Source organism: Fistularia commersonii, chromosome 12 (genome assembly GCF_037954325.1).
Source record: "Fistularia commersonii isolate RoL2024-O1a breed Wild chromosome 12, RoL_Fcom_v1.0, whole genome shotgun sequence".
NCBI classification, from domain to species: domain Eukaryota; kingdom Metazoa; phylum Chordata; class Actinopteri; order Syngnathiformes; family Fistulariidae; genus Fistularia; species Fistularia commersonii.
In genome coordinates this window covers 5,795,047-5,810,641 of record NC_141295.1, presented here as the reverse complement: position 1 = coordinate 5,810,641, position 15,595 = coordinate 5,795,047, and the positions used below count along the sequence as shown (strand labels likewise).

General features: G+C 52.4%; 2 protein-coding genes across 3 annotated transcripts; both read left to right on the top strand.

Annotated features, from left to right (window-relative positions):
* The first annotated feature begins 92 nt into the window (after positions 1-92).
* LOC147228527 (E3 ubiquitin-protein ligase TRIM65-like) lies at positions 93-4,841 on the top strand. The gene is made up of 8 exons (XM_086156629.1): positions 93-554; positions 712-807; positions 1,956-2,036; positions 2,112-2,261; positions 2,678-2,825; positions 2,911-2,949; positions 3,210-3,287; positions 3,635-4,841. Exons 1-8 carry the CDS (start codon positions 207-209, stop codon positions 4,198-4,200), a joined length of 1,506 nt encoding a protein of 501 aa, XP_086012755.1. The 5' UTR covers positions 93-206; the 3' UTR covers positions 4,201-4,841.
* A 172-nt stretch (positions 4,842-5,013) lies between these two features.
* Positions 5,014-14,622, top strand: man2b1 (mannosidase, alpha, class 2B, member 1). 2 transcript variants are annotated; one of them, XM_086156614.1, is made up of 22 exons: positions 5,014-5,131; positions 5,520-5,622; positions 6,068-6,241; positions 7,722-7,915; positions 7,983-8,115; positions 8,178-8,323; positions 8,396-8,595; positions 8,665-8,785; positions 8,858-8,936; positions 9,007-9,116; positions 9,192-9,299; positions 9,373-9,489; positions 9,571-9,753; positions 9,835-9,932; positions 10,010-10,130; positions 10,196-10,314; positions 10,385-10,486; positions 10,685-10,772; positions 11,568-11,648; positions 11,765-11,989; positions 12,931-13,080; positions 13,181-14,622. In XM_086156614.1, the coding sequence occupies exons 2-22, from the start codon at positions 5,544-5,546 to the stop codon at positions 13,388-13,390; spliced, it is 2,838 nt and encodes a 945-aa protein (XP_086012740.1). In that variant the 5' UTR covers positions 5,014-5,131; positions 5,520-5,543; the 3' UTR covers positions 13,391-14,622. The 2 variants fall into 2 exon arrangements, with proteins under 2 accessions (XP_086012740.1, XP_086012739.1); XM_086156613.1 differs by having other exon boundaries at positions 10,385-10,772.
* The last annotated feature ends 973 nt before the right edge of the window (positions 14,623-15,595 follow it).

Here is a 15,595-nt window from a genome sequence, read left to right as displayed (position 1 = left end):
GAGAAACGTCCGGGGCGGCGGCAGCGCCCCGCCACTCCCCACCCCACCCCCCGGTCGGCGTACCGACAACCGGAAGCGGAAGCTGAGTCCTTCCGTCTCCCTGTCAGGCAGCGCTGAGGGCAAACTGACCCCCCCCCCTCCTCGACCTCGACGCCGAGAGAGGCGCGTCCGGTAACGGCGGCGGGAGCAACAGGCGTCCCGGCGCCATGGCGGAGGGGCACATCTCGGTGACCGAGAGCCAGTTCCGGTGTCCGATCTGCCTGGACGTCCTGCGGGAACCGGCGTCCATTCCCTGCGGACACACCTACTGCATGGCCTGCATCCGCGGCTACTGGGACCGGGCGGAGCGCTCCCGGTGCCCGCAGTGCCGGGAGGCGTTCAGCCCGCGGCCGGCGCTGCGCAAGAACACCGTGCTCGCCGACCTGCTCGACGGGCTGCAGGCCGGCGACGAGCCGCCGGACGGACCGGAGGAGAAGCAGCGACGCGGGGCGGAGGGCGGGGACCGGGACCGGGACGAGGCGCACGGCGTGGACGCGCACCGAGCCAGGAGGCAGGTAGGAGGGATCAGAGACAATCAGAAGGTCGAAAAACCTATCCATCCTCCCGCAGCTCCCGCTACATCCTGTGCGTGTGCGTGCGTGCGTGTGTGTGTGTGTGTGTGTGTGTGTGTGTGTGTGTGTCTGTGTGTGTGTGTGTCTGTGTGTGTGTTAGGTGCAGCTGCTGGAGACCCAGCGGGTGGTCCAAGCAAGGATCAGGAGCGGGGAGAGGGAGCTGGAGGAGTTTCAGCAAAGCCTGGAGAGCCTCAAGGTGCAACACACACACACACACACACACACACACACACACACACACACACACACACACACACACACACACACACACACAGTGACTGAAAGTACTCGCAGTACTTCTGAACAGGTGTGAACCCCCACTGGGTTCCTCCTTAGAACTTCAGGTCAGAACCCTCTGGACAACTGGGGGCTTCCAGAGATGAGGTACTTGGAGTACTTTTGTAGTACCATGCACTGTATGTACTATTATGTACTACTATGTGCTACCATGTGCACTACAATGTACTACATGCACTACCATGTACCACATGTTCTACCATGTGCTACATGTGCCACTATGTGCTACTATGTACTGCCATGTAGTACCATGTGCTACATGTATTAGCATATACAACATGTACTACTATCCACTACCATGTACTACATGTACCACTAAGTGCTACCATGTACTGCCATGTACTACTATGTTCTACTATGTACTACCATGTGCTACTTGTACTAGCGTATACTACATGTACAACCATGTGCTACATGTACTAGTATATACTACATGTACTACTATGCACTACCATGTACTACATATACCACTAAGTGCTACCATGTACTTCCATGTACTACTATAATCTACTATGTACTGCCATGTACTACCATGCGCTACATGTACTAGCATATACTACATGTACCACTATGCAATACCATGTCCTACCATGTACTACATGTACCACTAAGTGCTACCATGTATAACCATGTACTACTATGCACTACGATTTACTGCATGTACTACCATGCACTACATGTACTAGCATATACTACATGTACTACTATGCACCAACAAGTCCTACCATGTACTACATGTACTACCATGTGCTACATGTACTACATGTAAGTGATTGTATAAATACCAGAGCGCCGTGTGTGTGTGTGTGTGTGTGTGTGTGTGTGTGTGTGTGTGTGTGTGTGTGTGTGTCCGAGGAACTACAGGAATAGATATGACAACACCTTTTTTTCCCTGCAGTCTTAGACACACACACACACACACACACACACACACTTCAGTCCTCTTGCTCCATCAGACCAAACCTCCTCCATCGTCTCCAAAGCCCCTCCATCTTCTTCTTCTTCTGGTTGGAAAGTGTCTAAGCTCCGCCTCCTCCCCTGTTCCAGGCGTCTGCGTCGGCGGTGCTGGAGGACAGCGAGACTCTGTTCGCCGACATGGCGCTCCGGCTGGAGAAGACCAAGGTGGAGGTCAGCTGTGAGGGGTTTCTGGTGGGGGGAGGGTCCACGTGGTCTCCTGGTGGTCTTCATGCCTCTGGCCTGCAGGTGCGAGCGACGCTGGAGGCCAGGGAGCGCGTGGCGCTGGGGAGGGCCGAGTACGACGTGGAGACGATGGAGCGAAACCTGGAGGAGCTGCGTGGGCGAGACCAGGAGATCGGAAGGCTCCTGGAGGCCCAGGACCTCGACCCGCTGGAGGTGAGAAGGTCCCCAGAAAGAGTCAGCGGGTCCATGGAAGACTCAAGCGGTGACTAAAATTTGGATTCTACCGCCGTAGCCGCCTCTGAATGCGTCGTCCAATCGGCACGCGGAGCCACTCCCTTGGGCCCCGCCCCTTTTTGGGGGCAGCTTTCAGTCGAAATGGAGTTCCCTCGTAGACCCGCCTGTGAAACCCTTCAGGGTCTCCTGTGGGTTCCTGAAGGACTTGCTCTGTATCCCGAGCTCTGATTGGCTCAGCGATGTTAGCATCGTCCTCTGCGTGTCCATTACAGGTGTAAATAGTGACTAGAAACATGCTCCTGGTGAGTTTCCTCTGCTAGGTGACCCTCTTGATGAAGGGAGGTAGCCTACAAAGGTACCAAGAGGTTCTCAGTGGTTTTCCTGCTTCCTCCCAGGCGGTCCCTTTGCTGAGCATACCTGTGCCGCCCAGGGCCTCCCCGCTGCCCGCGGAGGCCCTGGGCGGGGCCCGGAGAGCCCTGGGGCTCCTGCGGGCCCGGCTGGACCAGCTGCTCCAGGAGGAGGTGGACAACATCAGGCGTGCAGGTGAGGGATTGGTGGAGGCGGCGGCGGCGGCGGCGTGTAGCCCCGCCTCCAAACAACCCATCTCACTCAACTCTCTGCTTTGCAGTGAACGACAGTTCCTCAGGCGCCGGGGAGTGTGTGAGAGGTGGGTGGAGGACACACACACACACACACACACACACACACACACACACACACACAAGCACACACTCAGCTATCATGGTTGTCAGCCTGCATTCCAAAGTGTTATTTGTGTTAAATGTCAAGAACACTTGTGACACACACACACACACACACATACACACCGCGGAAGCCCCGCCCCTTCACCCTGCTGTCAGAGGTTATCTTTAGAAGAAGCTTTCTGATTGGCTCTGGCGCTCTAACTTCCTGTGTCCATCTCCGCAGTCGTCCCCGCCTCCTTCCCCTTGTCCAGCCCGTCCCTGCAGCCGGCCGACCAGAGGATGAGAGACACCTTTCTCAGGTGTAAGGACACACACACACACACACACACACACACACACACACTCACACACTCTGCCCACCCCCCATTCTCCGTGACCAGCTGCCATGTCATTTCTTTCTTTTCTTTTGACAGCCTTGGTTTATTTTACACAACACACACACACACACACACACACACACACACACACACATAATGAGCCTTAAGTCTGGTGTCTCATCAAACATGAATGACAAGCAAAGGCTGTCAGTGTGTGTGTGTCATACAGGGTGCGCCTTCTCATCAATGATGCATGATCGCTTACAATCAGAACATTGCGATGAGTCACCTCGCAGGTGTGTGTGTGTGTGTGTGTGTGTGTGTGTGGCAGATTCCGTCGGCCTGTCTCTGGACCAGGACACGGCCCACCCGACCCTGGTCCTCCTGGAGGCTCCTCAGGGCGCTCGCTGCGGGGAGGAGCCCCAGGCGTACCCGTCCCACCCGCAGCGCTTCGACTCGGTGGCCCAGGTCCTGGCCAAGGACGGCCACTTCGGCCCGGCCTACTGGGAGGTGGAGTGGAGGGGCGGCGGCTGGGTCGACATCGGCGTCACCTACCGCGGGATCGGACGCAAGGGCGGCGGGAAGCCCTGCCTGCTGGGCCGCAACCAGAACTCCTGGCGGCTGAGGTGCACGCACGCCGGCTACGCCGCCTGGCACGATAACCGTAAAACCACGGTGGCGGCGCCGCCCTGCGCCAGGATCGGCGTGTTCCTGGAGAGCCACCGGGGGGCGCTGTCCTTCTACGCCGTGTCGGACGCGCTGGTGCTGCTGCACACCTTCCGCTGCCCCTTCTCACAGCCGCTGTACCCGGCCTTCCGCCTGGACCTGGACTCCACCCTGCTCATCTGCCCCCGGGAGGCCGGCGCCGGGGGAAAAGGCCCGAGCGGGAAGGCCTGACGCCTCGGGACGTCCGGGGAGGGCTGACCTTCACTGTGCTTTTTGATCAGATTTATCTATTTAGGCCGCGCAACAGTGTTGGTGGAGTTTGTTTCTCCTGTGTCAGTTCCATCGTCAGCAAAACACTGCAGACAGAAGATCGAGCCGGGCAGACGGGACACGTCACACATCACTTTGTTCAAAGTCCGTATAGCTGTTGGAAAAAAGCTGTTTTTGAATCTGACAGATTTGGTTGTGAGACCTGTAGCGCCTCCCGGAGGGCATGAGTGTGTACCGGTGGTGTGCAGGGTGTGTGTGTTCAGATCAGATTTTGATTGAACGTTGTGTGATGCGTCTTAGATACAGAGTGTGTGTGGGAGGAAGAGTGTGAGCCATGATGTGTTGAAGGTTTGAGCGTGATTGACTGTCCAAGTTACCATACCAGACGATTATTGATGAGGTCAGGATACTTTCAATTGTAGAACTGGAGGAGAATATTGTGTCTTTAGTTACGCTCCAAAGCTCCACCCAGGTTAGAAAACAAACTCCTGGGCTGAAGGCTGACGATTTAATCAGCACGTAACCTCATTTTCTGTCCGTCTGCTGCATTTCACGTCACTTTGTATTTATTTCCTATACGATTTAAAGGCATTTTCTCTCAACTCGTCCGGTCTTGTCGTTCCTTGAAGGGGCTGAACTCAAGTTTGATGACTTTCCTGCTGTGCCTGTCAGACAAAGCGGAGGGAAGCAAACGCCCATATGCAGGAGGGGGATCACGTGACCGGCTGTATATAAACACGTGTCACGTGATTCGGGTTAGATTTCCAACATGGCCGCCGGCGGGCAGCGGCTGCACTTCTTCTTCCTCTTCTTCTCCTTCTTCTTCTCCGCGGTTCTCGGAGCTCCGCGCGGACGAGACTCCCGGCGGACTCCTCCGGTCTGCGGCTACCAGGTGAGCCGAGATGTTCCACCTCAGAAGATTCGAGGAGCTCCTGGAGGATCTGGAGGAGGTTTTGGAAGAGATGAGGAGCTGAGGAGCTTCTGTTTGGGCTCTACATCTCCTCGGGTCCTCCTGTCGAATGCGAACATACACACTGTGTGTGTGTGTGTGTGTGTGTGTGTGTGTGTGTGTGTGTGTGTGTGTGTGTGTGTGTGTGTGTGTGTGTGTGTGTGTGGTGAATCAGTAACTTTCACTTCTCAATTCTTGCTAGCAAACACTTTTTTATTGGGTTGGAGATTCAAGCGCGCGCGTGTGTGTGTGTGTGTGTGTGTGTGTGTGTGTGTGTGTGTGTGTGTGTGTGTGTGTGTGTGTGTGTGTGTGTGCGCGCGCGTGCGTGCAGTCATGCCACGCTACGAAGCCCGACATGCTGAACGTCCACCTGGTTCCACACACACATGATGATGTGGGCTGGTTGAAGACTGTGGACCAGTACTTCTATGGAGGTCCGTGTAACACACACACACACACACACACACACACATTTGATTGGCTCATAAAAGCCTCCTGTGGTCCATAAAGATCTTCAGCGCTCGGTCAGAGGTTGACTTTTACAGCGAGCAGAAGGTCAGAAGAAACCCAGCTGCTTCTCCACAGTCCAGACTTATTTTTAGGAGTTGAAACCAAAAAGGAGAAGAAGATCATGAAGATCTGGTCCAGACGGGACCTTCGAGCTGCTGAGAAGGACCTCTGGGGTTCTTCTCCACCTTCAGGCCGACCCTGGGTGAGCTCTTACGGCTGAAGGTCGGGTCCTCGGGAGAACGTCCACCACAGCAGGAAGATCTCCAGCCCCTCCTGGAGGAAGCCAGGGTTCTGCAGAGGAACAGGGTCTTCTTGGAGACCGAGCTCCTGCAGCGTGGTCCTCACAGGTGTGTGTGTGTGTGTGTGCAGATCGTAACGACGTGCAGCACGCTGGGGTCCAGTACATCCTGGACTCGGTGGTGGAGCAGCTGCTGAAGAACCCCGACCGGCGCTTCATCTACGTGGAGACGGCGTTCTTCTCGCGCTGGTGGCTTCAGCAGAGCTCTGAGGTGCAGGAGATGGTGCAGCAGCTGGTGGATGAAGGTCTGGTGCCGCGTCAGCCTGCAAACATCAGCGAGCGACCGCCGTGCTTCTGCATGTTCCTCCACGTTCTCCATGTTTTCACGGTTCCTCCACGCATCCTTACGTTCTCCGCCTTTCTCAACGTTCTCCGTGCTCCTCCACGTTCTCAGGGTTCCTCCACGTTTCCTTACGTTCTCAATGATCTCCGTGTTCGTCCACGTTCTCCATGCTTCTCCACATTTCTTTATGGTCCTCCATGTTCTCAGGGTTCCTCCATGTTTTCTTACGTTCTCCAACGTTCTCCGTGTTCCTCCATGTCCTCAGGGTTCCTCCACATTTCTTTACGTTCCTCCACCTTCCTTCACATTCTCCATGCTTCTCCACGTTCTCCGTGTTCCTCCGCGCTTAACCATGTTCTCTGCGTTCCTCAGCCTTCCTCCATGTTCCTCCACATTTCTTTACATTCCTCAACATTTGCCGCGTTCCTCCATGTTCTCCATGTTCTCCATGTTCTCCATGCTTCTCCACATTTCTTTATGGTCTTCCACTTTCTCAGGGTTCCTCCATGTTTTCTTACGTTCTCCATGTTCCTCTACGTTCTCCATGTTCCTCCACGTTTCTTTAAGTTCTCCACGTTCCTCCACCTTCTCCGTGTTTCTCAACGTTCTCCACCTTCCTTCACGTTCTCCACACTTCTCCATATTCTCAGGGTTCCTCCATGTTCCTCACCTTCCTCCACGTTCCCAGTGTTTCTCCACGTTCCTCACGCCTCCTCCACGTTCTTTGGGTTCTTCCACTTTTCTTTACATTCCTCCATGCTTCTCCACGTTCTCCGTGTTTCTCCACGTTTCTTTACGTTCTCCACATTCCTCCACCTTCTCTGTGTTTCTCAACGCTCCCCGCCTTCCTCCACGTTCTTTACTTTCTCAGGGTTCCTCCACGTTTCTTTATGTTCTCACTGTTCCTCCACGTTCTCCATGCTTCTCCATGTTCTCAGAGTTTCTCCACGTTCCTCCATGTTCTCAGAGTTCCTCCATGTTCTCCGCGTTCCTCAGCCTTCCTCCGCGATCACAGGGTTCCTCCACGTTTCCTTACGTTCCTCCATGTTCCCCACCTTCCTCCACGTTCTCAGGGTTCCTCCACATTTCTTTACGTTCTCGGTGTTTCTCCACGTTCCTCCGTGCTTAACCATGTTCTCCGCGTTCCTCAGCCCTCCTCCACGTTCTTTGGGTTCTTCCACTTTTCTTGACATTCCTCCATGTTCCTCCACGTTCTCCGCCTTTCCTTCGCGTTCTCCATGCTTCTCCATGTTCTCCGTGTTTCTCCATGTTCTCAGAGTTCCTCCACGCTTAACCATGTTCTCCACGTTCCTCAGCCTTCCTCCACGTTTCTTTATGTTCTCACTGTTTCTCCACGTTCTCCGCCTTCCTCCGTGTTCCTCCATGTTCTCCATGCTTCTCCATGTTCTCAGAGTTCCTCCACGTTCTCCGTGTTCCTCCAGGCCGCCTGGAGTTCGTGAACGGAGGCTGGTCCATGAGCGACGAGGCCTCCACCCACTACGGCGCCGTCATCGACCAGATGACGCTGGGCCTCGTCTTCCTGAACCGCACCCTGGGCCCGTGCGCTCGCCCCAGGGTCGCCTGGCACATCGACCCCTTCGGCCACGCCCGCGAGCACGCCTCCATCTTCTCGCAGGTCCTCCGCCTCCTCCGTCTCCTCCGCCTTCCTCCGTCTCCTCCTCCTGAAGTCGCTCCGCTTCCAGATGGGATACGACGGCTTCTTCTTCGGCCGCTTGGACTACCAGGACCGCGCTCGCAGGATGGCCGCCAAGGAGCAGGAGCTCCTGTGGAGAGCTTCAGGGAGCCTGGTTCCTCCCGCCGCCGACCTCTTCACCGGTAAGGGACGCCTCGCGCCTTCTCGCACCGTGGGACGTTCCTCGGACCTCTTCTTCTGGCAGGGATCCTCCCCAACGGCTACAACCCCCCCGAGGGCTTCTGCTGGGACCAGAGCTGCGACGACCCTCCGATCCGAGACGACCCGGACCTGGAGGACTACAACGTCCGGGACGTGGTGGAGCGGTTCCTCGCCGCGGCCAGGAAGCAGGTCCGAGCCGGGACGAGAACGTCGGGAGGACGTTCCGGTCCGGGTTCCTCAGGGTTCTTCTCGTCCGTCTAGGCCTCCTTCTACAGGACCGACCACATCGTCATGACGATGGGCTCGGACTTCCAGTACGAGAACGCCAACCTCTGGTACAAGAACCTGGACAAGCTCATCCGCTACGTCAACCTTCAGCAGGCCAACGGCAGCTCCGTCCACCTGCTGTACTCCACGCCGTCCTGCTACCTTCAGGAGCTTCACCGAGCCAACCTCAGCTGGTAGCTCCGCCCCCCCAAGACCGTTGAGATGTCCTCACGCCGTGAGCTGAGATGTTCGCTCCTCCTCAGGCCGCTGAAGACCGACGACTTCTTCCCGTACGCCGACGACGCCCACGACTTCTGGACCGGCTTCTTCTCCAGCAGGCCGGCGCTCAAGCGCTACGAGAGGCTGAGCAACAGCCGCCTGCAGGTGAGCCGGACCTTCTGGTCTTCAGAAGGTCTTCAGAAGGTCTTCGGGAGCTTACCTACGTCTTCTCCGCAGACCTGCAACCAGCTGGAGGTCCTGGGCGGTCCGCTCTCCAGGAAGGGGCCCTTCGGGGTCGGGGACAGCGACGCCCTGAGTAAGAAGCCTCCTCAGATCCTCCGAGGAGGTCCTGGACATGAAGCTGATGGTTCCTTCCTGGTTCCCAGAGAAGGCGATGGCGGTGGCGCAGCATCACGACGCCGTGTCGGGAACCGCCAAGCAGCACGTCGCCGACGACTACGCCAAGAGGCTCGCCGTTGGCTGGCGGCGCTGTCAGGTGGGTCGGCACCACCCCCGCGGACCTTCTGGAAGGAGAAGATCGCCGGGCTGATCCGATCATCTGCACCTTCAGGTGGTGGTCAGCAACACCCTGGCCGTCCTCAGCGGCTCCACGGCCCAGAGGTTCTTCTGCGAAGGCCTGAACATCAGTGTGTGTGCTCTCACTGAGGCCAGCAAGAAGGTGACACACACACACACACTCTCTCTCACACACACACACACACAGGTGTTTGATGCATCTTCTGTCCTGGAAGTTCTCAGTCAACGTGTTCAACCCTCTGGTCCGAGCCGTCAGCCGGCCCGTCAGGCTCCCCGTCAACGGCTCCTCCTACGCCGTCTCCGACGCCAGCGGCCGGCCCGTGGACTGCCAGGTGTGTGTGTGTGTGTGTGTGAGGCCTGGATGTCTCCACAGAAGGTCCTGGTCTGATCCAGATCTCCTCCCGGTGTCTCAGGTCCTCCCGGTGTCGGCCGCCACCCGGCAGGTGAGGAGGAACCGCGGCTTCTCCACCAAGGAGCTGGTGTTCCAGGTCCAGGTTCCTCCTCTGGGCTTCAGCACCTTCTCCGTGTCCCTGCTGGAGGACGGACCTCCAGAGGCGCCGGTCCAGCCTGGAGCTTCTCCAAGCATGAAGAACAAGGTCTACACACACACACACACACACACACACACATGCTGATGTGGACACCGTGGAAACCCCATGTGTGTGTGTGTGTTCCAGTACCTACAGGTGACCTTTGACCCGGACACCGGCCTCCTGAGCAGCCTCAGCAACCTGGAGACCAAGCAGACCATCAGGCTGAGCCAGAACTTCTACTGGTGGGTCCGAGTCCTGGTCCGCACGTTCTCCCAGCAGCACTTTAGAAGTTCTGAGAACTTCTGGCGGTGTGTTGAAGGTACAACGCCAGCGACGGGAACAACTCCCTGAGCGACCAGCCGTCGGGGGCGTACATCTTCAGACCAAACTCCTCCGCCCCGGTAACCGTCGCCAGGACGGCGCTGACGGAGACGGTCCAGGTGAGGCCGGTCGCCGTGGAGACCTCCGCCGTCTCCACGGTAACCGTCCCTCCTCCTCCCCCCAGGGCTCGGTGGTGCAGGAGGTCCGGCAGTGGTTCTGCCCGTGGGTGTCCCAGGTGGTCCGTCTCCATGGCGACAGCCGGGCCCTGGAGCTGGAGTGGACGGTGGGTCCCGTCCCCGTCGGGTGAGGAGCTTCTCCCGCGCATCTTCTCGACGTTTTGAAGGACGTCGGACTCAGAGCTGCTTCTTCTCAGCGACGACCTGGGGAAGGAGGTCATCACGCGGCTGGACACCGACATCAGGTCTGCTGAGATCTTCTACACCGACTCCAACGGACGGGAGGTCCTGCAGAGGAGGTCAGAGGTCGTGACGCCGCCTCTGGTGGCGGGGTTCGGCTGGAAGCGGCTGAGTGTGTGTGTGTGTGTGTGTGTGTGTGTGTGTGTGTGTGTGTGTGTGTGTGTGTGTGTGTGTGTGTGTGTGTGTGTGTGTGTGTGTGTGTGTGTGTGTGTGTGTGTGTGTGTGTGTGTGTGTGTGTGTGTGTGTGTGTGTCACAGGAAGGACTTCCGGCCCACCTGGAACCTGAAGCAGTCGGAGCCCATCGCCGGAAACTACTACCCTATCAACTCTCGGGCCTTCATCAAGGTGTGTGTGTGTGTGTGTGTGTTGCAGAACCTTGCTGGGTGTGACGTCACCTGCTTTATTAGATTTTTTAAGGGTGCATTCTACTTAATGGCCACTAGGGGGCGTAGATCTGACGTGCAATTGCGGTAATAAAAAAAAACAGTAAAAATTAAATTTGATTAAACAATTAAATAGATAGTAAAATATAAAAATTATCATTTAATAAAATAAAAAAAAGATGCGTTAAAATTCAATGTAATGGAGCTATTACATACAAATTTCAACAAGTTCCTTCGGGATAAATAAAGTTGTTCTTATTCTAGTAAAACAAATTTGTAAAATGAAAATAATATAGTAAATATATAAATAAATTCAATGTAATTTAATAAAAATAAAATGAATTAGTAAAGGAAAATCAATTCAATGTAATTTTATAAAAAAAATCAGTAAAGGAAAATATTATAGAACAATTTAATGACTAAAATAATCCATGAAATATAATTGAAATATAGTAAAGTAACTGCAAAGCAATGATTGTAAGTTTGTTGAACAAAAATATAATAGAATAAATGTATTTAGATACAATTTAAAATAAAATAGATGACATCAAAACAATGAAATATAATTTAATAAACCAACAAAATCAGTGAATAAAAATAAAATATGTAACAATTCATTTTAGATCTTCTTACTCCTCTTAGGTGTGTTCCACACACACACACACACACACACACACACACACACACACACACACACAGGCTGTGGTCCTGCTGTCCTGGTCAGAAGGTCCCAACATGTCCTGCTGTTCTTCTCCAGGACGACGTGGACCAGCTGACGGTGGTGACGGACCGCTCTCAGGGAGCGGCGAGCATCCAGAACGGCTCCCTGGAGATCATGGTGTGACACACACACACACACACACACACACACACACACACACACACACACACACACACACACACTTGGAGACCCATGACTCCACACGTTGCTCGAGATGTTGCTCCCGTTCGCAGCTCCACCGCCGCCTCCTCTACGACGACAACCGCGGCGTCGGCGAGCCGCTCAACGAGACGTCCCACATCTTCCCGGAGGGGCTGGTGGTCCGCGGCCGCCTGCTGCTGACCCTTGACCCCCCGGACGCCGCCGCCGACAAGCACCGCCTCCTGGCCGAGGAGGAGGTGCTGCAGCCCCTGCTGACCTTCACCGACGGAGCTCCGCGACCCGACGTCCGGCTGGAGGTCACGTCCTGTTCATTGGCAAAGCCTCGTTATTTATTGAAATATTGCCGTCAGTTCTGAGTTGGTGGCGTTTTTAAACGGTTTCGTTTGCTTTTATTTCGGGAGAAAACGATACTCTGAGTGACTGATCCTCACAAGTGAATCACTGAATCATTTGGTCATCACTCGAGTGGTTCACGGTCTATTTTTGATTGACTCAAATGATTCGTTGACTCCAGTCACTCAATGACTAATGATTCGCCTGCTCGTGTGACTCTGACGATTCGCTGATTCGCTGAGTCTGAAGATTCGGTGACTCAATGACTCTAATGATTCGCTTGCTCTGCTGAGTCTGACGATTTGCTGACTGACGATTCACTGACTCCGGTCACTCAATTACTCTAATGATTCCCTGGCTGCGGTGACTCTGACGACTCGCTGACTTGGTTAGTCTGACGATTCGCTGACTCGATGAGTCTGACGATTGATTTGCTTGCTCCGGTGACTGACGATTGATTCTTTGACTTGGTGACTTCATGACTCTAATGATTTGCTGGCTCTAATGTTTCGCTGGCTCCAGTGAATCTGAAGATTCGCTTGCTCCGATGATTCGCTGACTCCGATGACTCAATGACTTTAATGATTCGATGGCTCTAATGATTCGCTTGCTCCGGTGAGTCTCACGATTCACTTGCTCCGGTGACTCAATGACTAATGATTCGCTGACTCCGACGATTCACTGGCTCCAACGATTCGCTGACTCCGGTGACTCAATGACTTCAATGATTCACTTGCTCCGGTGACTCAATAACTCTAATGATTCGCCTGCTCCGATGATTCGGTGACTCAATGACAACTGATTCGCTGACTCTAATGATTCGCTGACTCAAATGATTCGCTTGCTCAGACGATTCGCTGACTCCGGTGACTCAATCCCAGGATGTCGATGTCTCTGCCTGCAGTTCTCGGGGCTCCAGGCTGCGCTGCCTCCCGCCGTCCACCTGCTCACCCTCAGCCAATGGGACGCCGACTCGGTGCTGCTGCGTCTGGAGCACCAGTTCGAAAGCGGCGAGAGTCGCGTCAACTCGCCGCCCGTCACGGTCAACCTGCAGGTCAGGTTGAAAAAACCCAGTACAGGAAGTTCTCCAGATGGAGGAGCGGGCGGAGAACGTCGTGGATTCTGAACCCCGAACGTCTTCTCCGAATTCGCAGAAGCTCTTCTCCACCCTGGAGGTTGTGGGCGTGTCCGAGATGAACCTGTCGGCCAATCAGTGGAAAGACGAGATGACCCGTTTGGACTGGCGGGCGGGCGGCGACCGGCCCGTGCCGAAGCCGCCGGGAGACCCGTCCATCTGGGAGGTCACCCTGAACCCCATGGAGATCCGAACCTTCTTGCTCAGAGTCCACCTGAGACCCTCCTGAGCGAGGGGACGGAGCCTGGATCTTCTTCTTCTTCTCCACTTTTGTAAATCCAAGCAGACGCCGCCACGAGGCCTGGAGATTCCAAACCAAATAATGCTGTTTTTCTGAAAACCAGACTGTGTGTTTACTTTCTCCACCCATTTCTACACACACACATTCAAAAATAAATGTAAATATAAACATATTTATATACATGCATTCACAGAATTGCTTATTTTTCAGCTTTTCCTCTTGCAAAACATGTAGAAGTCTGATTTTTATCTTCGGTATTCTTCAAAAATCCAGAAAACACATTCCCTGATTTTTAAGTCATTTTGTTTTTTAATGCATTTGATGCATAATTAGTTTGATCCTCCTGAAAAAGAGACCTTTCCTGAAGGTCTGGACCTGGTTTGCATTGCGGCCCGCTCCTCCATGCAGATCTTCTCCAGATCCTTCAGGTTTCGGGGCGATGTGGACTCTCTGTTGGGTTCTGGTCTGGAGACTCCAGGACCTTGAGTTGCGTCTTCGTGGTCCTGCTGGAAGACCTGGACGCGAATCATCTTCCCGGCCCCAAAAAAATGATGTCTCCATGCTTGCGATGGTGTCCTCGGGGCTGGACTCGTCCTTCTTCACGGCGAGTGGAGTTTAGACCAAAAAGCTGTGTTTTCGGTTCCTTCTTCCCTTCTTCTGGTCTTCATCTGGATCATCCAGGTGGTCCTGGACCAGGTCCAGTTCTGGGCTCGCTGCCCCTGAGGTGAGATCTTGCATGGAGCTCCAGACGGACCGTCTTCTTGACCTTCTTCCGTCGCCTTCTCCTCCTGACGTCCTCCCAAAGCTCTCTGGAGTTGGTGATCAAATATTTTAAGCAAAATAATGACTCAAAAATCATAAAATGTGTTTTTCTGGATTTCTGTTTTAGATTCCGTCACATTTGAAGATAAATATTACAGACCTCGACATGATTTGTAAGTGTATGTTCTCCCACTGTATAAACACAATTTTTATATATTCTTAAATGTATATATTTATACATTTATGTACGTAATTTTTCAGGGATTTATTAATTTGTTTATGAAATTATGGATGAACAAACATGTATTTGAGTATAAATGTGTGTATTCATGAATGTCATGTATGTACATATTTATGAACATGTGTGTGAATAACAATATATATATATAGGCACATATTATACAACATGTTTGACACTATAAAGCCATGTTTTAATATTAAAATTTATAAAAATATAATTTATGTACACATTTTTTTTGTTAAACTTTATTCCTTGATTTTCCTGTTTTCCATCGTAGGTCTTTGGAAACTTCTATTATTTTATGTCCTTGTGTGTTTTCCTGTCCTATCGACTCCCCTCATATGTAAGTATGCATGTATGTGTGTGTGTGTGTGTGTGTGTGTGTGTGTGTGTGTGTGTTTGTATTTGTATACATGTGTTTGTAGGTATGTATGGTTGTGTTTATGTGTGTATATGTGTGTATGTAAAAATGTATATGTGTTTGTATGTGATTGTGTTGGATTGTATGTGTATGTATATATGTATGTATATGTGTGTGTGTGTGCATGTTTGTATGTATGTATACGGGTACAATGTATGTATGTATATGTGTGTGTGTATTTGTATACATGTGTTTGTAGGTATGTATGGTTGTGTTTACGTGTGTATATGTGTGTTTGTATGTGATTGTGTAGGATTGTATGTGTATGTATGTGTATGTATGTATGTGATTGTATGTAATATACATACATATTTATGTATGTATGTGTGTGTGTACATGTGTAGGTGTGTTTGTCTGTATGTGTAAATGTGGAATGTATGTATTTATGTATGTATGCATTTATGTTTCTGCATATGTTTTTACCTATGTGTGTACGTATGTACATATGTATGCGTATGTATGTATGTTAATATATATGTAGGTATATATGTGTTTCTATATCTATACCTGTATGTTTTATGTTGGCATGTATGTATGTATACATGTGGAATTTAAGTGTGTTTATATGTATGTATGTATGTATGTATGTATGTATGAGTCTGTATTTTTGTAAGTACATATGTTTATATATTTGTATGTGTGCATGTATGCATGTATGATTCTCTATACTTATTTGTGTGTGTATGTAAATATGTATCTATGTATATATGTGTTTGTATATGTGTATATGTATGAGTGTTTGAATATGTGTGTATGCATGTATAAATAT